The sequence below is a fragment of the Bombus flavifrons genome, chromosome 7 (genome assembly GCF_040668555.2).
Source record: "Bombus flavifrons isolate JBK064 chromosome 7, iyBomFlav1_principal, whole genome shotgun sequence".
Classification (NCBI taxonomy): domain Eukaryota; kingdom Metazoa; phylum Arthropoda; class Insecta; order Hymenoptera; family Apidae; genus Bombus; species Bombus flavifrons.
Genome location: NC_138448.1, coordinates 14,788,177 through 14,811,784, shown reverse-complemented (window position 1 = coordinate 14,811,784; position 23,608 = coordinate 14,788,177). Strand labels below are relative to the sequence as shown.

The 23,608-nt window shown below is 34.6% G+C and overlaps 1 protein-coding gene across 1 annotated transcript; it reads right to left on the bottom strand.

The window, feature by feature from the left end:
* Positions 1–399: 399 nt before the first annotated feature.
* On the bottom strand, positions 400–23,474 carry LOC138181838 (nuclear receptor subfamily 2 group E member 1). Its single transcript, XM_069117146.1, has 9 exons — positions 23,438–23,474; positions 20,393–20,473; positions 19,340–19,501; positions 3,624–3,750; positions 2,924–3,128; positions 2,096–2,215; positions 1,578–1,817; positions 1,277–1,358; positions 400–1,009 (listed from the first exon to the last, which is right to left on the bottom strand). Exons 1-9 carry the CDS (start codon positions 23,472–23,474, stop codon positions 756–758), a joined length of 1,308 nt encoding a protein of 435 aa, XP_068973247.1. The 3' UTR covers positions 400–755.
* Positions 23,475–23,608: the final 134 nt, after the last annotated feature.

The window sequence follows — 23,608 nt, the reverse complement described above, 5'->3', positions numbered from 1 at the left end:
ATTACGTATTTTTAGTTCTTGTTCTATACTACCTGCAAACATTATTAAATTTATTTTGATGTTAAACAATTTTTTATGTATTTGATTAAATTTTCTTCTGATTGAGTCAAGCGATTATAATTAGAAATATGAAATGTTTTGTCAAATTAATAGAAACTGAAAAGAAAGATAATATTTAGAATAAATATACATTTTTTTCGCCGTGCATATATTAAATTGAACGAAGTATAGCATTACGAAGAATGTGTCTTTGTAGTACCCGGTAGTATTATCGCAAAGATATTATAAGAACATAAAACACAATGAAATCGTTCTTTACAAATGTTTTACAAGTAGTACTTACACAAAATTCTACTTCATCAAATGATTTTTACAGTTTATGACTCTCGTGTCTTTTTATCTAGAAGCAACAAATCCTATTGATCATAAAAACGAAATTCATTATCGAACAAAATTTAATATACTCGATATATTATAAGTAATATATTCAATGTATTGCACTGTAACGCAAAATTATATAAAATCATAATACGTAAAGCTAACTGAATAGTTCCTTGGTATTGTTTAATCAAATATGTTCATAGATCATAACCATTTCATCAAAACCAGTGATCTTTCGTATAATTTTGCAGTCTTTAGCTACAGGTTTCAAAAACTTGTCCCGATTTCTACGGTATCTGGCTTAAAGAATCGACAGAGTTTTGGAAAGCCACGGGGATTTTTCACACGATTATATCGTCATTTATTGGGAAATCTCAGTTTGTGTGTCCTTTCATTTGATACATATCAACCAACAAACGGGAAATCGGAATTTCGCCTATGGTTTCGTGAAAAAACAAACGTTCGACCAATTTTGGGAAGATGGACGTCAAACGTCCGACAACGTGCATTAATGTCCCGCTTCTACCTGGTTGTCGTTGATAACGAGATTTCGTGTAATCCCCTAGAATGCATTGAGCCTGATCTTGTAACATTTTGATCGACTCGCTGGCGTGGAGACCCTCCGTTTCTGTGAAGGAACATATCGATATCGAAACAGGATTTTAAATATCTGTTTAATCTGCAGTTTAGGAACATACGACAATCGAGATCGAAATGTACAATATTTCGTTACTTTATATTGCTTAAAGGAAAGAGAAGAGAAAGATTGAAGTTTTAAGTATTTCCTTCATTTCAATTATTTAAGAAAAAATACTTTCATAAATTCAAATTACGAAATTTGTTTGAAATATATGTATCAACTTCTTCGAAATTAAAAACCAAAATTTCTTATTACCTGGAGTAAACAGTGCTACCGCTTTCATACATCCCCATTCACTCATATCTGGTGAGAGTTGTCTAAAACGGCATATCGTGTCCTGAAATACAGGCATACATAAAATCTGTAAATAATTTCTTTTTCTTTAATTTTCACTATTATTCTTTATTACTTAAAATTATGAATATATTCTCGTTCATATTTGTCCAAAATATTAAAGAAAATGTTAATTATTTATTCATTTTCTTATGATAAAATTACCAAATATCTCATATTCTATGCAATAATTAATACAATTTTATATAAGTTAAATTATTACCTGAATAGTAATTAATTGTTGATTGGTTGTAGCTTCGTCTGGCAATCTTGCTCGTACTTGTTCATCCTCCAGTAAGCCAGTAATATTCCACGATATTGACCACTGTGCTAGATGAAGAAGAAAAAGTTGTGTCCACGAGCCTTCGAGTAACAATAATTGATCGTTCTTCGAAAGGGATTGGAATAGTGGTAAGCAACAAACCCATCTTACTGCCATAAATAGTAAACGTGCAGTTGTTTCCTGAAACATATTAATAAGCTTCGTTCTCCGAGTGAAATTTTTGTTTCATTTGTTTTATTAATCACATATTTTTAATATTTAGAAATGTAAAATAATAAAATATATTAAATTGCTTTCTAATATTAGGTATATATTTTCAATTTCAAACTCTTTAATAAAATTATATGAGACTAGAAAAGATCCGTTTCATATATATACAAATCAATTTGTCATTAATTTTATTTTGAAAATTTTATATTTTATAAGAATAATTATCGTAAAATTTTTGGTATAGTTACCTGTAATAGTTCTCGCGTAGGATTGGGATTTATTAATGTCCCAGTGGAATTATGACTAGCTTCTGTTTGTTCCAAAGAATATTCTGTTTCCGATTGCAATGGTGCATTCCATACGAGTTCCTTATAAATAAAAATGAAAATATATTTAAACAAATAATACGCATCTAAAAATAATATTTTAAAACTAAAATACTTTGTCTAAAGAATAATATAACTTTATGATGTTATAAATTATTATTAAGAATTTGCAAGCTATTTTTAAGCAATTTAATAATCTAGATATTTCAAATATTTAATATTATATTATTAAAAATCAACACAAATTTCTCTATTCTTTCAAAAAAATTACCAATTCCTTCTATTAATACTTTAATCCCCAAAAATTGTATCAATATTGCAACAACATTGAGCCATAGCTCTAAATAAAAACCCTGTAATAAAATTTAAAAATGTAGAGAATGCATATAGTGTGCGAAAATAAAAAAGATATCCTCAGTAACTCATTGTATATCACGAAAGGTAAAATCTCTATTTGGTTTAGTTTTTCAGTCGTATTTGTATAGCATGAATCCACACTACATTCGTATTCTACAAAATTATCATATTAGACATTTAAAACATTTTTCTAAACTTCTCCCTGTGTGTTACCGGAAAGTTAATTTCACGAAACTAAATCCAAAACAAGGAACGAGAATCTCGTCAACACAGGGTCCACGATCGCTCAGTTTCAGTCCAGACTGTGAAACCGGCAGGATTTGTCGGATTGACGGTTATAAAGTTTGCAAAGGGGAAACACCAGACTCGAGCAAATTGAGCTGAATTACTTACCTGACACTGTTCCGCGGACATTAGTATCTGAAGAAGGGGTGGCTGCGGTGTCAGAGCGACGCTCGGGGGTGCTGAGTAGAGGGTCGTGGTCGAAGGAGAATGCGGTAGAGCCAATGGCGCCGGGGACGAAGAGTCCTCCGGTGGTTTCTGCACCAGTGCCACTGGCCGTGGATAAGGCGAGAACCTCTGGTCGCACCTGAACTTTCTGCACACATTATCCTTAGCGTCCTTTTATTGGAGTTATCAAGCTCTAATTGCTAAGAGTAAGGTTTTGCAGTAATATTTAGATTAAAATCATAGATGATTTTTTTTCTCAATTATATTTTAAACGGTAAAAATACTTTTAGCAATGAAGTATAGAATAATTAATGATATGTATAAAGTATAGGATGAATAATAACACATCTTTGATAGCCTGTATGATATTTCTGGCATGATTTTAAAATCGGCTTAAGAATGTGTAGAAGATGATATGGTATATCTTTTATAACTTTGGTTTATTCATAGTTCTTCAACATCGAAAGGAGAAATTGAATTATTCCTTCATAAGCCTCGTCAATTTAAGTAGTATGAGCCATTGATGAGTCAGACATTGTGTTTAAACAGAACAATAACGTAGCGTATTAAGATACAATATTTACTACCTAATACTAATGTGTACAAATATAAGTACAGATTTCAATAAGAACTTCATACACACCTTTGGTGTAAAAGAACATAAGGGGAACCAAGACCAGTCCTTAATCGATCATTGTGTAAAGGTGGTGCGATCGGTGATTGTTGTTGAGGTTGTTTCGGCTTTCTCGGACCTCGTTCGTGTTGTACAGCTAAACATCAATTATAAAGAATATGTGTTATTTTCATGTTGAATTCTCATTGTCTAACGATTATCTATGAATTTTGTACAGTATGTAGTTTTCATTACTAAAAAACTTTCCTAATGTATTTCCTAAATTTAAGTGTTTTTAATAATAATGAAAATTTCCAAGATATTTAATCAATAGCAAAATCCGAAAGAAAGAAGTTAAATTGACAAAAAGGTAGATTTATTTAAATACATAAAAATTTATTCCTTTTCCTTTTTCATAACTTTCATAATTTTGTTTATTAGTTGTATATGTTAATTGATTTTCAAATATGTTCTTTCCAGTTTCTCTGAAGCACGTCAATATGATTGATTTACGAAATACATTCTCGATATAACCATGAGTGATCTCTTAATGCCGGAGCATCATCTTGAATGGCTCTATTGATGCCACTCAAGTGCTTAATAGGGGGAGCAAAAATGCTCGCGAAGGATTGAATACGGGATTCTAAATTTCTTTAAATACGATAAATTACACTTTAAAAGGGTCAATCTTTAACACGCCTTATAGAATTATTCACATCGTTTGAAATATTATCATCAAATAAGATGAATTACTTTATTTACAGTATTTTTAAATATTTCATGAAAGTTCGAAGGAATTTTGAATAAAATTACTTCTTAAACATTTTAGTAAAAGGATGTTGATAAAGAAATGGTGGAGAATTGATGATAAATTATTTGTGGTCATTATCTAATGTATTAAAAAAGATGTTTTCAGATATAATGGCATAATAGTAATATTATTACATAAATAATTCCATGTTTTGAGTTTCTTAATAACGTTGAATAAATGTATTAACGAAAAGAACACGACCTAAAAAGGAATTCTCCCCAAATCTTTTACCCAGAAAAGACTAATAGCACCCCTAACAAACTCTGAGCACCTACAAAACCAACTTCCACATCCATCCGTCTTTAAAAGACCGTTCGAATGAAACTCCTGTGTACACAATCCTGTCACGATTTTTCACCTCATTTACGTACCGATAAAAGTCGCGTCTTACTTGTGATCAAACCATTCCCCCTTATCCCTCCTCCACAACGAAAGACGAAAAAGAAATCAAACGAAACTTCAAATAGAAAAAGTCCGCGCAGGTTGCTTGAAATCCAGATCAGGGGGAATATTAAAACTTTCATATTAAATATTATATCAACACAATCAACACAGATTTCTCTATTGCCAATTAATGTCGATTTAAATCGGAATTAATATCGATGATTCTCGTTAATGCCTTCCGCAGGAATTATGCGAATATTACAATAACATTACGCAATACTAACGAATCCTGTCACGATCTTTCACTTCATTTACAAGCCAATAAAGAAGAAGATGAGTAAGAATATCATCAGCTTCAGACAACCAAAGATGAAAAAGAAACCAAACATACCTTCAACTACGATAGAGAGAATCACAAATCATCTCGCGATAGGATGGCCCCTCGCTCGATCTCCGGGCGGTTTCCTATTAATATCGCCTAAGAACTTAACGGTGGGAGCGAAAAAGTCCGCGCAGGTTGCGCGGAATTGAGTTCAGGGGGAGTGGTACTGTTCGAGATGTACGAGCTGTATTTCCGTGGCTTGGCTGGTTGGGGAGCAACGATGGTGGGTAGGTAGGTCGAGCAGCCTGTAGGAGGGTTGAATCTACCAAGTGTGAGGGAGAAGAAGATAGAAATGGGAGGGTGAATGCGATGGCTGGCGTCAGCTTCCACGGGGTCTCCTTGTCAAGGCATCGCGAGAAAGGATAGAGAAAGAGACAGGTGCAAGACTGGATAGACTCTGGTAGACATAGCCGTTACACACGTTGAAATATGTAGAACGTGTGGATGTATGCGTACAGCAAGAGAGAGGGAGAGAGAAAGAGAGAGAGAGAGAGAATGGAACTGCAACTGGGTGGCAAGCACATCATCATTAATGAGGCTGAGCGGATCGCAGCCGTGGATTCCCACGTTCGCACTGGCGTCGCAATATCCGCGCTTTATCCGGCCTCTCTTTGTACCATTGGCGGCGTAAGTACATATCTCTTTCTCTGATCCGCCTGATGATGGGATCGCGTGCATACATCCTGGAAGGAACGAGCGCAGAAGGAGGTCAAAGTTCGTTCTTTTTGTTTTCGGAGCAATTAACGCTCCCCAAGCTCGGTTTCTTACTGTGAATATTTTAGGTACGTATTGGAAAATTTGGTCTTGTGTGGTTTCTTATGAAAGAACTATTTATAACGTTAATGAAACTATCGCTCTTGAGAATTATTTTGAGGATTATTAAGATACTTTCGGATTTTTAAGGAACGTTTGCAATGTATCGCGAAATTGAAAATATGTATAATTATGTATATCTACGTTCAAGGACGTAGTTCACACAATGTCAACATACCTAATTAAGAGATTGCGGATGTTAATATGTCTATGAGAAATCTAAAATATCCAAAATATTGTAAAAATATGCAAAAATATATAAAATAGCCAAAGTACTTATGTACTGTTATACCATTTAGGCGATGAAACAAATTCTTACTTAGGTTCGATCTTTTTAGTTTTATTTATGAAGATATGGACAATTTGATTTTATTTGGTTTATAATAATATGTAGTTGTTTTCTCTATGTAGCCCATGGCTTGCTTAATTTGCAGATAACTAAGAATCACAGAACGTTCATTAGAAGCGGAATGCTTTGTAAGCATTGGAAGCACAAATACGGGGTGCATGCAATCAGTTAGAAAGTAAGGCGAGGTGAAATCCGCTTCGGGTCTATTTGCTTTATCAACTAAATTGGCCGTGCATCGGAACAGGTACAAATATTATTATTTTCCGAGAGTAATAATTGTTTTTTCACCGGAGAATTTTCAGTCGAGCGAAAAAACCAGCGAGAGCCGCGAGCTTGTTTGCTTTGTAAGCAAAGTTCTTCGTATGCCACACGCAGTTGAGATATTAGAATATAAAATTCATTTTTAAAAGCATTCTTCCTTCTTTTTTTAGTCATTCTCCGTTTCAATATATCGTGTTGGGTTTTAAATTATCGATAACAGTACAAAGTCTTTAAACTTTACCAATATTACGCGATGAGTTGCGATATTTTGTTTTGTAATCTAGAATTGAATATTAGAAGTACGTAGATTATTATTTTTTAATATATTTCTGATTATTTCTCAGTAACATTCAATGAAATGCGCACACATATATATAGAATCCCCAGGGTCAATAACTTGCGAATCAATTGGATGTATCTTAAAGAAATCTTTCAATATTACTTACTATTAGAAAACCTAAGTTAGTTAATTTCTTCTACTATGGAGGATGTAAGAATATTCAACAACATATAATACAAAAGTTTCAATGCGATTGAAATTATAAACATATGAACTATATAAATGTACTTTATATGTATATTTTAACGAATTTTAATCTTACTTTATTTATTAACGAATTTCAATTGAGTTATTAAAATTATGAATCGTAAAAGTAAAATATCGTAGCATCTAATACATATAGAGATTTTACAAATATTTTTAGAAAGATTAAAATATTACCATGTGTCATATATCATCAGTAATCATATATAAATTAATAAATTAACAAATAACGACCCTACATCATTTTTCTTAGCGTTGACGACTTTACTTCGCATGCGCAATATTATAGAGCGGATATTTTTTTCGTTCTTTGATAGAGGCCACATTTTTATTTGTTCTTAGTATATTAATCTGTTTATTGGAGAATTCTTACAAACAAAATAATTTTTTAAAATAAATATATCAATTTGAAATGTAGATCGATACGAGTTTAAATTTTCTTCAAAATGTAAAGGGCTATATGTTTGGATATAGTAACATATTATTTTACCATAAACAAGTTGCATGAATCCCATCTTTAATGTAAAATATAATAATATGAAGTATGTAAATCAATACCTTTCAGTTATCAAATAGAAAAATTTCAAAAATGTAAATGTCACACTAGTAATTACTTAAATAATGAAGTCTATTTTCATGATTAAAAGTACATTATATAATCCAATTCTTTTAACAAAGCTTCTGAATTAATTTACACACCCATTCAAAAATATTCCTCGTTCGAAAAATGTGCCAGAGAACAGGTTAAAAATTCACGAGTAGTGGTATCAGGCGAGAAAATCCGTGTGTGGATAAACATCGTTGATCGTCGTTGAAGAACAGACCCCCAATTTCACCCCCGATGGCCGTGTCTCGACAGATCCGACGAGCGGACGAGCGCACGTTCCTCTTAATTCGTCGGGACAATTTTTCGTCCGGCCTAGAGGGCTTAAGGGGACGATTTTCGAGTACGTGCGTGCTCGCGATCCGGACGTCGAATGGACGCGGGGATTAGGATCGCATGCGCTGGAATGGACCGCGCCCTGCTCCCTTTTCATCCACCCATTCTCTCTCTTTCCTTTCTCTTCCTTTCTATTTCTGTCTCTATTGCACGTTCGCGATGCTACATCCAGTGCACACAGAAGCCACGAGCCAGCGTAATACTCGCATACCACGTGCGGTCCACAATGCGAGTTCCCACAGTTGAGTGGCGTTCGGCCTATGTACGCACGACGTGGCCAAGTTAGACCTCCAAGCCTTTGCGTTTTGTCATTCATCGTTAGAAGTAAAATAGAGAACGATGTCCACGTATGGTGTGGTTCGTAAGTGCTCGAACACTTTGGTCAATTTGTAGTAACAGTATAAAAATTTTACCGAAGTGTACGAATGATGAATTAGTAGTTAGAAGCAACATTTATTACTTTTTTACAGAATCATCAGACTGAATCTAAATTACTTGTTAATTAACATGACAATAACGTATTTTAGCGTTTGTTGTATGTACGAAAAATATAAATGTTACGTATTATTGTCTTACTTTTTCCAAACTAAATCGAAATCGAAGAACGAACAATAGATATCTGTCTGTAACAGAAACGAGCTAACTATCGCAAATAAGGTATACTAGCATAGAAATTCAATAAAACCAACTAAATCAACTATTCTAGAATCAAACAAAATGGAATAAAACTTCGACGTAAAAGAAGTCCTAAAGAAATCAATCAACTTAAGCTCCCCTGTCCTTCGGCAAGGAAGAATCTAAAAGAGTACTTAACGAGTTAACTAACGAAACTAGAATAACAAGGAAGGAAAAACGAAAGCAAGGAAAAGAAGATAAAGTAGAGAAACGGAAGAGCGAACGGTGAAAAAAGCAAGCGGATAAAGGAGCACAAGTGTACAAGTGATAGAAACGATCGGAGAAGGAGCGCGCGTGATCCACGTATGCGGCAGAACGAAATTCGAACGCTACGAGCTGTATATGTTTCTCTATATGGTGTATATGTACGTGTGTGTGTATGTGTGTGTGCGTGGGTTTGGTGCTCACACGGGCCATGGATCACGAGGGCTCACACTCTCTATCCTGCTAAACGGTAAACCGATCTGTGAACATTTCAGCAGTCAGCGATCTCGAAGGCTAATCCTCGAGTGAGTGGGGTTGATACATCGACTACTACCACCAGGCTTCGCCTTCACCACCATCAGCATCGCCATCAACGTTTCCGTGCCGTCGAGTTCAGCCGATTGGAGGGGCCGAATTCACGATTCGTGTGTCGGACTCGCGTGTACGACGCGCCCGTACACGTGTTATCACTCCAGAGAGATTCATATGGACGCTCCCAGTGTACATGCATGGAGTGCACGAACGTATAGGTGTGTTGTGTCAAACGGAAAGGGAGCCGACCCTCTATGAACTTGTTTTCTGTCTTCTGGAAAATGCTATGAATGTTCTAACACGAGGGTATGTTTATAGAAGATCGAAAGGTTTTTGTGTATTTAGAGGATGTAGGGATGTATTGAAATAGTATAGTATAGATAAGGTTTGTGTATATGAAATATTTCTGGTAGACGTTAAATTTAGACTTCAAATGTACGTATATTAGTGTTTATATGTATTAGGACACTTGCTAGTCTCGTATAAAACACGGCAATTAATTTAGATTATCAACGAAATGATTAATTGGTCAGAATTTTGTGTTTATGCAAGATTAAAGTTCAAAACGTCCAAGGAAAATTTGTGGAGTTTATATGCAGCAGTTACATTATTGTTAGTAGCGTTCCCTGATTATTGAATTAATTAAAGTATAAATATAAGTTATCTCGATAGTTATGATAAATTGTTTTACACATATTATAGACTGTAATAGGTTATTACACTTGTTTCTGTAAAAATATAAAGTAGTATACCTAAGTAGCTATGGTCAATGATTCTACCATCGTCTGTATTATTGACTTGTACTACTGTCTTTATTGAAACATAATATAGCCTATTCAAACGGTAAGGTTACAAACGTTTACAATCACATAAATCGCTATTATAATCCTTCGAGTCGATTATTCAACACCAGGTTTTGAAATCGAATTATCGGATGGAATTATAAACTGTTCAGTGTATGATTATCTGAATCATAAATTTTAACACGAAAATTAACTAAAAATTGTCTATATTCTTTGATGTATGTATGCTATTAACAGGGTATGATCTGTTGTCTCTTCGGGAAATTGTTGCCCGATTCACGAGGCGAATACGTATGTATGTATGTTATGCAGATTAACAGAGGAGGGTTAGCGCATGACATTTCACATATGTGTAAATGAGATGACCAACGATTAATGGAGTGTCCAACAGGATTATGCGTCCAATAGGAACCTGTGTAAGGGACCTTGTACACGAAGATTCCTTGTCGTATAAATTCAGACAGAAGGTATGTGTCCGTTGATAATTACACCATCCATAGCCAGAATTTTGCTTACTTATGAGGAACATAAATTAAAATTCATGAGTTCCTCTTACAACGAACTCCATTTACACATAAACCGAATCAATTACGTGAAAAATATATTGAAAAAGATCATTTCATTTTTCAAACGCTTTATAAAAAAGGTACAAGCGATAGCTTTTATAATAAAGCTTTCTTGTCACAAGGATCTTATAAAATCGTACATTTATAATAGCGTGTACATATGCAAATATCAATTCTTCACCATATTAAAATATCCCTAATTGTACATCCGATATTGTATGTGCATTCACTGTACATTCACCGTACCTTTAACATTCCATTTTAACGATAAACGCTTTAAAGCTACAAATAAAATTCAAGCCTCGGCAATTAAGCACAATTAAGAGCCATAATCTTCCAAATGAACCTTTTTTCTCGCAAGAATCCTACAAAATTATGCATCCGTGAAAACGTGCCGAACGTGCCACCAAAGCGGCCGGGAAACGAACATGATCCATTCGCGGGACGGGAACGGCGCGTTTCCTCGTTCGCGAGATGCATAAGCTCGCGGACGTAATTCTCGCAGTTACGTGAACCGTATCCGTTGCGGGGTCCCTCTGAGCGTTACTATGACAGGTGACGATCAAAGCCCGGCTTAACGCAACGACCCGTTCCGTCCACACACATCGCGCGTCCTACCGCAAGAGGGAGAGCGTCCGCTTCCTGTCTTCCTCTTTTCAACCTTGTCAGCCCGCTTCGCACGCTCAGCCCCTCGCGGCTCACCCTGATCTCGCATCTCTCTCTTCAGAGAGACCCGCTTTACAGTTTACCGTTTATGTGGATGGATTGATGCTGCCGGCCGCGTGTACGGCACGCCTCGCTTCGTTGCGTTACCAGCCGTCCACTCCCACGCAACCCCCATCCATCGTTCTCACCCCTGCTCTATGGTTTTCACCCCCGCGTCCGCCTTTCTTCGTCGCCGACCGTGGTCGACGCCAACACGCGGTCGACCGATCGGCCAGCAAAACCCTAGTAACGCCGTAGGCTCGCTCCTTTGGCTCCAGTTGCCTTTTCTGTTTCTCTGGCTCTTCGAAAGATGCTTTGGTTTTCTCTCGAACGAAGGTCCGTCGATGGTTTTACGATCGTTCAATCATAAACACCTTGCGATCCCCGGTATTTCTGAACTCTTGCGTTTCGTTCCAAGAAGTTCGCGTTGATTTAGTCAGTCACTGTCGCCAAGTCAGTATCGTGTAATTTTCCCCTATTTCAATATTTTAATAGCAAACTAATGCAATGACATATTTATATATGGACGGATTTAATTTAAAAGAATTTAATTTATTTGAATGTACACAAAGGAACGTAACAGATAGACTGCGGATGTTTTATGGGATTTTATATTTTTGTGGACAATAACTAAAGAAATAGAATCTAAATAAAAATTTGTTTTATCTACTAAGTAATGTGATAAATACTTTGAATACTTTGTACGTTTTTGCACGTTATATGCATTCCGTGTGTATGTAGCATCGTGCATTAAAAGCGTAGTGAAATCAAATCGTAACATCACGGAGATTAAAGTCATTCTAATTATTTCCTTCTTCGTAGACGCGGAAACCGTGAACGTTGGAAAGTTATCCTGGAAACGAAGTATCGGAAATAATCCCGATTTTCCACCGACGAAAGGAGCAAACACGGGGCGCGCCGGTTTAATTCCGGTTCAGAGTGCTTGCTACCTCCAGAGAAAGGGTGGCTTCGAATTATGAACGGAAACAAAGAGATTTAAACTTGGAAGTTGCGAGCCGCGATCGATTGGGCATGAAACGAGGCAAAGTTTGCGGAATCCAACGGCCTAGCCTCGATTTGTATGTGTACACTGGAAATGATGTTGACCGTAAGGCCAGAGAGGACTAACCGGTTCATTTATTTCGTTCTAACAAGTCAAGACTTAACCTTTCACACCTTGTTGTTAATTGGAAAGCTTCGTAGCATTGTTTGGACTAAAATGGATCCACGAGGAATGTGTGATAGGATTTGAAAATGAAGATCTTGGCTTTACTATTTGAAGATTGAAAGATAAGAAGAAGAAAGAGTAATATAACTTTTATCGAATTTCTCGAGTTCTTTCAATTAATTTCTAACTATGGCTATGTTCCCCCCATGGAAACGGTCATAATAATTTCTTTTCTATTAGAAATGTTGTGTGTGAAGTCTAGACATCAAAACACTGAAGCAAATTTTATGCAAACAACTTTCTAAACATCAGGACAATGGAACAAGTTTCGAACAAAACATTACGACATGAAAACAATGAACAAAATATATAATATATGTATATATCTTCAGTAGTATCAGTATATTCATTTTTACCAACAGTGTTTCTTATACTTCCTGATCTAAAAATTTTATCTCCTTATATCTCCATCACGAACTATGACTATAAAGATACAATACCATTCAGGAATAAGAGCCACTATCAAAGCATATAGATGTAAAGAAAAGTAAATTTTCCTTCGACTTAAACAAATATCGAACAAAAGCACCGAAAACAAGAGAAGAAGCGATCGCAAAGGAATAAAATGATTCGATATACCGTACAATAATTTCGTAAGCAGAGCTTGAAAACTTGTCCGCTGGTTGCAAATACGCGAAAAAAGCGAAAAGAAATTGAAGGTTCTCGCGAGATGCGAGAAGCGGAAGGAAGATTCGATGGGTCGCCGCGGATCCTCTCCTTTCCCTTTACAAGTTACAAATCCCACGCGGTAAGCCGCTTGGTAATCTTCTGATATCGTTTAACGCCATATTTCGCAAAATATACGGGTCCGCGCTGTGCGGGGCATTTCGTCGGCAAGGTAGACGGGCAGAGCAAATGACACCGAGAGGGATGAATTTCCGTGGAACGAACGAAGGGTGCTGGTATACGCTGGTGTGAGGGGTTAGAGATCTCCGGGTTGTCAGGCGGCGGATGATTGCATGCCTGCGGCGGCGTTTCGCGAAGCGCCGAACACCGCATACATAATATATACCACTTACCGAGTGGTCACCTACGTCTTATGGGCGTTTCACAATGTTTCGTCATGCGATCTACCGGTCCGTCGTAAAAGCGCGCCAATAAAATGGTAATAGCGCAAGGATAACGTAGGGTGTAGAGTAAAAATGGCAAAATAATGAAAAGAATGGTAAAATTGGCAAAATGATATAAACAATGGTAAAAGTGGCAAGATGATAAAAAGAATGGTAAAAATGGCAATAAGGTAAGGTGTTGGTGTGAAGGAAAAATAAGACACAGACTGTGTAAATCTATGAATGCAAGTAAAGGAATAGAATCTAAATAGAGATTTGTAAAGTCCAAGAAAGATGATAGTCGGATGTAGGACGCAAGGTAAGGTACAATTTTATATTTTTGTGAATATAATTGGAGAAATACAACTTAAATAGAAATTGAATTAGATATTGTAAGGAATATACTGTGTTGAATATATTCTATATCTTTGCATTCTGTACATTTTTGCGCCATTTTAATCTTTCTATAGAAGAATTGAGAATTTGATGTCCTTGGATAAAGTAGAATTGTTATCATTTTCTTTTCTGATAGAGGATAAAAGTTCCGTTTCTTAGTATTGGTAGTATTATCGGTGTATGGTGATATTTTCTTGATTATATGGTAATCTTAGTCGTATTAAAGAAAGAATTTTCTCTTATTCTTTATGATAGCATTAGATGTGAAACTCAATATACTACTACGCTCAAAAGAAAACTATCTTCGTCAATACCTTTAACTATCTAATTACTAATATCTAGCCAATTAGTTATATACTATTGGAGATATGTACAGATCTGACAACAATCGACATTTTTTAAATTACCTATACCACCACTCTCTTTATCTGCCACAACAACCATCGTCTCCTTCGTGAACACAAAAGTCTTCTCAACGTTGATAATCTCCATGAATTGCTGTTAATTTCCGTGAAACTAATTGTGAGAGCAAGCAGAGGAAGGAGTCTCGTAACAAGCACATACTCGTGCGTTTTTCGCGCATGATGATCGTGGAGAAAGAGAGAGAGAGAGAGAGAGAGAGAGAGAGAGAGAGAGTAAACGAGAGACAGAGAAAAACAAGGGGTAAGAGAGAAACGCAAGAACTAGGGGCTCACCTCACTTCGTGTGGAGCCTCCTTAACGTTAGGAAGCTCTGCCACTAATTGAATCTCCTCTCTTACTCGCGTCTGGAGCCTCCGCAACCGCTGGGAACCAGAGCACCCGTCCTGCATTAAACACCCCCCGACACCCTGGCCACCCTCATCCCCGTCGAGCGGTCTGGTCCGCCCCTGGCTGCCTTTCTCTTTCGATATGTACCTCTATCTCTCATCTGCCGCTTTTCCTCCCGCTCTTTGCCTTCCTTTGAATATGCTCTGCCTTCCTCGCTCTTCTTTCTTTCGTCTTTCTTTTCTTATTTTCGTTCGTCTTTCTTTGTATTTCTGTTTCTCCTTATATTTACCTGGTACTGTCTGTGCCGTTTCTCTCTCACGTTACTGCTTCTTGATCGGGCTTCTTCGCTCGAAACCTCCTTTGCTCGTTCCCCTTTGATTTTTCTACTTTTCTCGGACGTTTTTGGTCTTCTCCTCTTTTTTTGTTTCAAGCTCGCGTGAGTTGTCCGAGTATTTTATAACATTCTTCTTTGGCCATTTTCTCGCAGTACGGCGGTTCCCTTTTACGGCTATATGTATATTGAACATTTTTTCCGCAACTCATCGAAAATTTCGGTGTTTAACGAAAAATTTTAAGTATAAATACTTAATTTCATTGCGATGTTATTTCTGGTCATATCGCTGCTTTAAACGAATGTTACACTTAGAGAAATGTTTTTTCAAGTTTTGATCATGATATTGTGGCTCGTTATTAAGGTAAGCTTCGTTTAACCGTGTCTCGTTTAACTGTTATCACACTCGCAACAAATTCATGTTTAGTATTTAATTCAACAGTTGTATTTAGCATATAAGGCGCTTTTTCTAATTTCAAAGTATTTTCCTAGTATTATATTTTCTTGCCCAGAATCGATTGCAACATGATGACAATTAGCAGATGTCAGACAGTGTTTAACAGAACTTAATAGAGTTCACTTCGAGTGTAAGCAAGATATCAATGTCATCAGATATTTCTAAGGCAGAAGAGCAATTAATATGAACATGATGTATGATAAACGGCAAAGATGGTTACAGAGAGTGAATAAAATATATATACAGCAAAGTCAGCTTATTATATACGTATTTATGTATTCATGTTTTTGTTCATATTAACATTTAATTAAACTTTCTCAAAGTTAATTTAAAAGTTTAAAAAAAGATTTTCACTCTTCCGAGGAAACATGTTGCTCATGAGAATTTAAATTAAATTATTAAAATATCAAATGTATTATTTCAGTCGTATTTAAAAGCAAATTTCTTGGAAACAGTTCTGCAACTCGAAATAAAGAGCTACATATTGCTGAGATTTAAAGTGTCGGAATTATTTCACAACTTAAACTATCAAAAACTTATGTGAAATATAGAATAGCTCTTTAGAGAAAGTAGGGAAAAATAAATCTAAATTTTAAACGATTCTAGAATTTAAGAATAATGTTTTGCATTCGTTTAGGAACAATAACACGGAATTAATATTTTACAGAAATTCCATATACCGTGTAAATCGCGGGTTTTAACAAGAACCTATTAATTACGCATATAACCATGACATGGTATTCAGTTGAAATATCAAACGAGGATTACACAAAGTCGTGTACTTATCGATATCAAATCCGATTTGCCCTGGCACGCAGAATATATGTATACCTTCAAATCAATACATGCTCGAATGCTTGAGGCTAACAAAAGAGATTTGAAATATTGAATCCTTGTACATCGTTAAAATTATTATTATTAATTCCATTTCTACAATAAAAAATTTATTCCGCGCTGAAACATTGTAAAACAGACAGATAGAAGCAAATAACATAACGTTTACGTGTTATACAAGGAGAGTGATAAAATTTACAGCAAACGAATGTTAATTACTGTCCGACCTTTCATCGGGGACATAATGTAATGCTACATTGAAAGAAGATTACACGTTTTCGATCGATTAATTAATTAAATGGAAATGGTCAGCAACGTTCGTCGAGAAGTATACACGCTGGTATCCGTGAATTTTGCGGCGAAATATCGAGGGCTGGAAGTAACGATCAAGTGAGAGATCATGGAAAAGCGAAACGTGGTATGACGGTGCAAAATCGTTATTGAGTCTCCACATTCGAGCCAGTTCTATTGAAGTCTCCCGTGTCGTCGATTAATAGAGACACGCAGCATGCTGTGTGATAACGCAATTTCGATGAAACTTAATACTGTTGGATGAAAAATTCAGTCGTTCAGAGATTGTCGGGAAAAAAGTCGTATGCAGTTTCGTTTCACCTCATATAAAAGTTGTTTCCAACATATTGATTATAACAATGTAAGAAATTTCGAATTTCTGTGAATTAATCAACCTTGAATGAGGAATTACGATATTGTTTTACAAAATAGTTTCATTTTTTGAGGATGTTTTTAAGTTAAAAATGTTTAGTAGAATGAATATAATATTTATGGCAACTTGAACATTTAAGAAATTTAGTTTATAACCTTTGCTTAATTGTGTGAATAATTAAAGAATTTAATGTATAGTATATATATGTATTTCTAGTTTTATGTTTAAGTAAAACTTAAAAATACTCTTTTGGTCTATTTATAGATCTATTTCTTAGGAATATTCAGTATATTGATACTCATAGCAACTTGAATGTACCTGAAGAATTTAGTTTATAGTTTACGTGTTTAACAAAATTCAATCTTTTGTTTATTTAACGACATACATCATGGATCAAATAAATCCTTTGATGAATTAGTTGTAAAACCAACGACAAATAGAGTATTTAACCATGATTACTGTTTTACTAGATCCACGACTACGTTTGCTTAGGAGGGTTTGTCTGACCAATAGCCACTGAAGTCACTGTCTTTGCGGGGCATTCGCGGTTCGAAAATCTTTGTCCCGTGAAACCACAAGAGAATCGCAACAAGACTACTAATATCTAAATCCAGCTAATTCAGACGAAAGATTCAAGAAAGTCTAGCAAAATAATAATTGTTTTGCTCAAAACTACACTTTGGAAGAAATCAAAGAGACATTCAATTGTTACAACTTCTACTTCATTTTCTACTGTAATTCACCACAAAATGATAGCACATCTTAACAATATTAAAAAATTAGATTTATCTATTGAAGTAATATGAATAATTATATTGAATCTTAAAAATAAGTTAAATTTTTTTCAAAAATATTAACTTAATATCTCTTTATATGTACATTTTTTCATATTGATTTTATTTAATATTAAATTTGTTTACAAAAATTTTGAAACGTGCAATCATTTTGTCGTGAACTGTCATATAAGATTTAAAAAAAGCAACTACATAAAAAAATGTAGCAAACAAGCTATTTTTGTTACTATAGTACAGACAGAAGAAATAGACTATCCAAGATCAGCGCTACTTCTTTGCTATCGCTGTATCCCATTGAATATTAGTTAAATTATAATAAATTCCAATAAACTGAGTATGTATATATCTCAAGTCCATTTATTTGAAAATCAATTAATTTTGTAAGTATCATTATCTTTTACATTATTTGTTACATAACTTTTATTTATTTTTACTTTCGGTTTAAAAAATTGTTCAATATTACATCTTTCTGTTAACTAGATTCCTTACATTTCAATTAACATTTACAACATTATTAAAGTCGTAACAAACTTCATGAACAGTGAAAACACGTTACAAGAGCTATTACCATTAGAAGAATAATATAAAAAAATATATTATTAAAGATTATTTTAATACTTCCGAAAAAACTATCTCGTCAAATATAATAGAATATCTTTTATTTTACTTTATCGCTCGGATCACTTTAGATTTTTATTTTTATTTAACAACCCAGGTATATTAATGCTTCAAAGAGGAAGATAAAATTCTCCTTTTTGAAAAATAAAACAATTACTAGGAGTATAAATAAGTTCCCATGGTTAAGTATCGATAATATTAACGAACGTACAATGATATTCTTTTGTTAGTGAGAAGACTGTCCAACGTTTCAAGAGTTACACTATAGTCAGTTCTCCGTATTTTTCATAATTAGGGAAGGAAAAAATTTTTAAACAAATCAACTCGATAAAAAAATCAATCTATCATCTACTAACGAATCTGTTTTTCTAATGCAATTTTAATGCAATCTAATTCTTTAAAATTAATTAAGAACAATAGATTCCAAGAGAAAACAAATTAATTAAAATTCTACTATCGTTTCTTTCATACCAGTAAATATCCAGTTCACTCCAGAAAACACGAGAACTTATATATACTATCAATATTATCAAACATCGTATTTATCGAGAAATAGTTGTTAAAACTTTCGATCAATCTTATAAAAAGCTCAACTCTTGTAGTTAGAAGATTGAAGCCTATTTCTTTCGTCTCTACTATAATTAACAACGGTGTAGAGTCCGCGGGGAAAACAGAGGCAGTCACAGCCTGCTCTGCTGGGAGCTCTTCGAGGCCTTCCTCTTGACAAGCAAGCACGCCATTAGACCGCTCCCGATGTCCTATGATATCGTGGTATTCTTTCCTCGCGCGGAATCACACCTACGATACTTTTTCTATAGGAGACGTATCTGATCTCACGATGCTATGTAAACATTTCCAAAAAAGTTTCATCACTTACCGTCTCTGTTCATGTTAGCTTCGAAACACTTGGCGAGTCTGCAGGCACGACATTGGTTCCTGTGGGTTTTATCGATGGGGCAGCGCCCTTTCATGGCACCCTGAACCTTGCAGATGTACCTTCGATTGCTGTGAATGCTTCTCTTGAAAAATCCTGAACAACCTGGACAGCACAGAAAAATTCGAACGTTCTGTTAAAAATCGATCGATTGTATCTTAAAATAATTTAGCGAGAAGTACGCTAAATAAAAATCAATTTTATACAGGGTGTCTTATCAATTCTGTCTATTTAGTATAATAGATGAAAGTTGCAGGCTTGAAAAGATACGTAACAAGATGGTAGACATATGCACAAAGATTTAAAGAGTAATAATATTGGTAACAATATATTACAAGTTATAGATTATAGGAATATATTTTATAATTTTATAACTTTACGTTTAGATTAAAAATTAGATGATCTTTAATTTGTAAAATTTCAATTGTTTTATTATCAAACTGTTTTTGTTATAAACGATATTAGTGATTTATAATTTGTGATTCGTAAAATCGAACTAATAATATTAATTTAATTATGCAAGAGAACCCTGAATTCCAATTTTGATTGATGTGTAAGATTATTAAAGTAAATTTATTAAAAATCGAAACTAATCTCCAGATTTCCCCTACTTCTTCATCTGCGAAACCGCTATCACCAAATTACATATATATTTTTTTCAACTGTACAACATTCATTGGAACAGAGTTGATAGAACACCCTATACCGTCGGATAAGTTACGATCATTACGTGGATTTAACCTTTATGATTTATTTAATTGATAATTAAACAATCTTCTCTCTCTAAACATTTTGAGCGAATCTAATCTAAAGCATTAAGCTGGTCAGAAAATTATCGTGAATACGTGTTGTTTCGGTTAGCTGTCAAGAGAATGAATTGTTAAATAAAAGCGGATTGTAATCAACGAATCTGTTGTCTCTTATAAAAGATAAACGAACGTTTGTCGAAGTGTTTTTTTAATGAAAAATTTAAGTACAGAAGAGCTTGATAATTACCGTCGCAACTGTAGATGCCGTAGTGTTTTCCAGAGCTACGGTCACCGCATACCAGACACGGTATATCAAGTAATCTGTCCCCTACAACAGAAATTGACTTAATGGAAAAACGGAAAATCTAACAATTGTTAATGATAGCTTTGTTTTTTTTTCGCTTTGTGTTTGTCTGTTTTTGAAAGCAAAATGTTTTTCAGAAATAAAGCCTTATTTAATATTCTTTCTGTTTTTAAACTTTGTTCAAATTACGATCAACTGTAATTAATTAATTAAACGTTCAATTGTTTTTCATTCCTAAGAATATTTGATTTTTGTATAATACGAATATCTAGTACTTATTGAGTATGCAATAATTTAAAAAAATTTTCAAAAAATACTTAATGCATTAATATGTATTATCTAAATTGAATATATATGTTTATAATGTTAAGTTTTATAATGTTTTTAGGAATTAAAGAGCTGATAATGAAGATATAATTGTAATTAAAGTACAACTATTAAAAATATTAAAAATATCTTCTTTCGAAGAGTTGTGCATTGTGTTCTATTTATGAACCAGCGTAATTTCCAAATTTTATACAACGAAAACTATACAAAATTACATTTTCCATAATTCAATTACTTGACATCTCTCTCAACGATACGAGAAATTGAAATGATAAAACAAATTCATTGATTACGTTTGTAGCTAAAAGAAAGTTGCGTCCAACGTGTCTGACTGTATACAGATATTTCTACTTGATCCTTATTCCACCATGTATTCGAACAAGTTTTTCTAAAACATTTGTTTCATGTATACTACGTATATTTTACAAACTATACCATTCTTAACAGCTTCGTAATGATAAAAATACGAATATTTATTTATATTTTTACTGTTTTATACAATTTTAGTTTCGTTAAGAACCACCAATTTCTGAGATATAACTTCCATCGATGAACGCTATAAACAACTAAAGAAACCAGATAAAATAAAAGAATAACATTTTTATCTTCAAGTAAAGTGGAAAACTCTTTCAAACGCGTTAAATAAAATTTCTTAATTTATCTCTCGAACAAATGGTTGACCATGCGATTAATCCGACGTGAGAGATACCACCGAGCCACTCGTATAAACCGGAGAACCTAAAAACGAAGTGAAAAGCTGGCGGAAAGAGGACTCCGTTTAAGAAAGCAAAGCGGACCGCAAGAAGAGCTGGAGCGTTAATCTGTTCTCCCCCTTTTTGGAGGAACCCTAATCGTCCTAATGATCCGCGGCAAGAAAAACACAGCCATGCCTAAGCCAACCAAAGCTTCCGTTTCTGGCCTGGGGAACCAACCACCTTCTTCTCACACCAAATACCTACCAACCTAACCCGATCAGTCGAGCTGCTTCAACCCCAACAGATTACCTCCTTCGACGTTTACGCTTATATCTAGACATCGTTGTCTTATGTGTCCTACGCGTCGATTAACTATAAACGATTTCAATAGCAAGGGGGATTAAGTATATCTGAGGGTAATAGTTACAAATTTATGCAATTCTATTATATTTGAATTTGAAGTATCTTCTTCGAAAGTGTGGAAGGATTTAAAAGATCGCTATGCATTCAACTCTGTTCAACGCTTAGAGTTGCTATGTTACATTGTAAAAATAGTAAATTATTAATAATACATTTATATTTAACGCAATATACATTATTTCGAAAGAAAAAGAAAACTTAAAATTATGTGCAGCTTTTTCAATGGCATCGAAGGATGAACTTTGAAGTATTTGAACATTAAAATTTAATATTTAGACTTTCATTTTTCCTATGAAATCGAGTTGTAATTTAAACAAAGTTAATTATGTAATTGGAACATTTTGGGAAATTTGTATCGAACGATTAAAAAGAAAGAGAAAAACAAATCTTCCTAGAAATATTTATTTTATCATTATTTTATATCAAGTAGTATCAAGTAGTATTCCTTGAATTTTAAAGCGATCTGTTCCGGATTTAGCAAAATTAAATAATCGTGAACAAAAGTTTGGCAATGTTTCTTTGGTTACCAACTCTTTTCATTGAATACAATTTTGAAACGAATAATAATGAGAATAGACACTTCACTTTAATAACAAGGTACAACATTCTTTATTTCATTTCGTATTTCATTAAAAAAAATTATACTTTGCGAAAAAACGTAAAATCTAAACTAGATTTCATGTGTCTTGTTTTATTTGAAAGACAAATAATTTGGGAGAATTGTAAATATTAATTTTTTATATAAATATCTCGAGAACTGAAATCAATAGATTTTAGAAACATACTTGAAACAATTTTTAATAAAATATAAATTAAATCATTCCAATTAAATACATAGCGACCCAATCTTGCTTTCAAAAACCATTGTTTCGTTAACTCACTTCTATAAAAAGTCAATTAAACCATAATTATACAAAAAGCACAATTCAAAATACCAAATAGCATAGTTCCATTCAATACGAACCGAAGATAACCGCTCTTCTATCCAGAATAAACTTTCTAATCTCCATTCAATTACAAATCCCAAACCATCGGTCCCAGAAGTCAATCACCGGGACCAAAAACCATCGCAAGGCCACCAATTGAACAACCAATAATCGCACACATTTAAAACGAAAACTTCAACTCTTTCAATCGTCCAAAACCAAAAATCAAAACAAAAAGAGATCCTCCGAAGCTAATGTAAACGAAACCGACGAAACAAGCTATTTTAACGCGCACCCAAAACGATTAAACGTCGACATGCCAAAGTTCAAACCGAACCTGTCAAGTCACCAGGTCATCGAAACTCCGAAACCATCCGATGGAAAACGAATTTGAAAAGGAAAAATTTAAAAACAAAAATAGAAGAAACAGGAACCAACGTCTCATCTTACCGATGTTGTGCATAAATAAAAACGAAGAATAATTAAAAAAAGAAGAAAGAAACGAAGCGGCACGTGTGTCACTGTCTTCTAAGTACCGCGTGCCCTGATCGGGGGTTGGCGAACCACTCCAACGTATCACTGTCGAGAAAAGCAAGAGAGGCACGCTTTATCGAACTGACCTGTGCCCATCCTTCGCGACTGATCAAAGTCGAGCATCCCCAGACGGACGACTGGACCGGTGGTCGTTCCGACACGACGCCGAGGGAGTCGCGCGAAGTCTCGAAGCGTTCTCCGTGACGAGGTGGCTTCGAGCCTCGGCGTAGCTACTCATCTCGTTGGGAAGGGCGGGT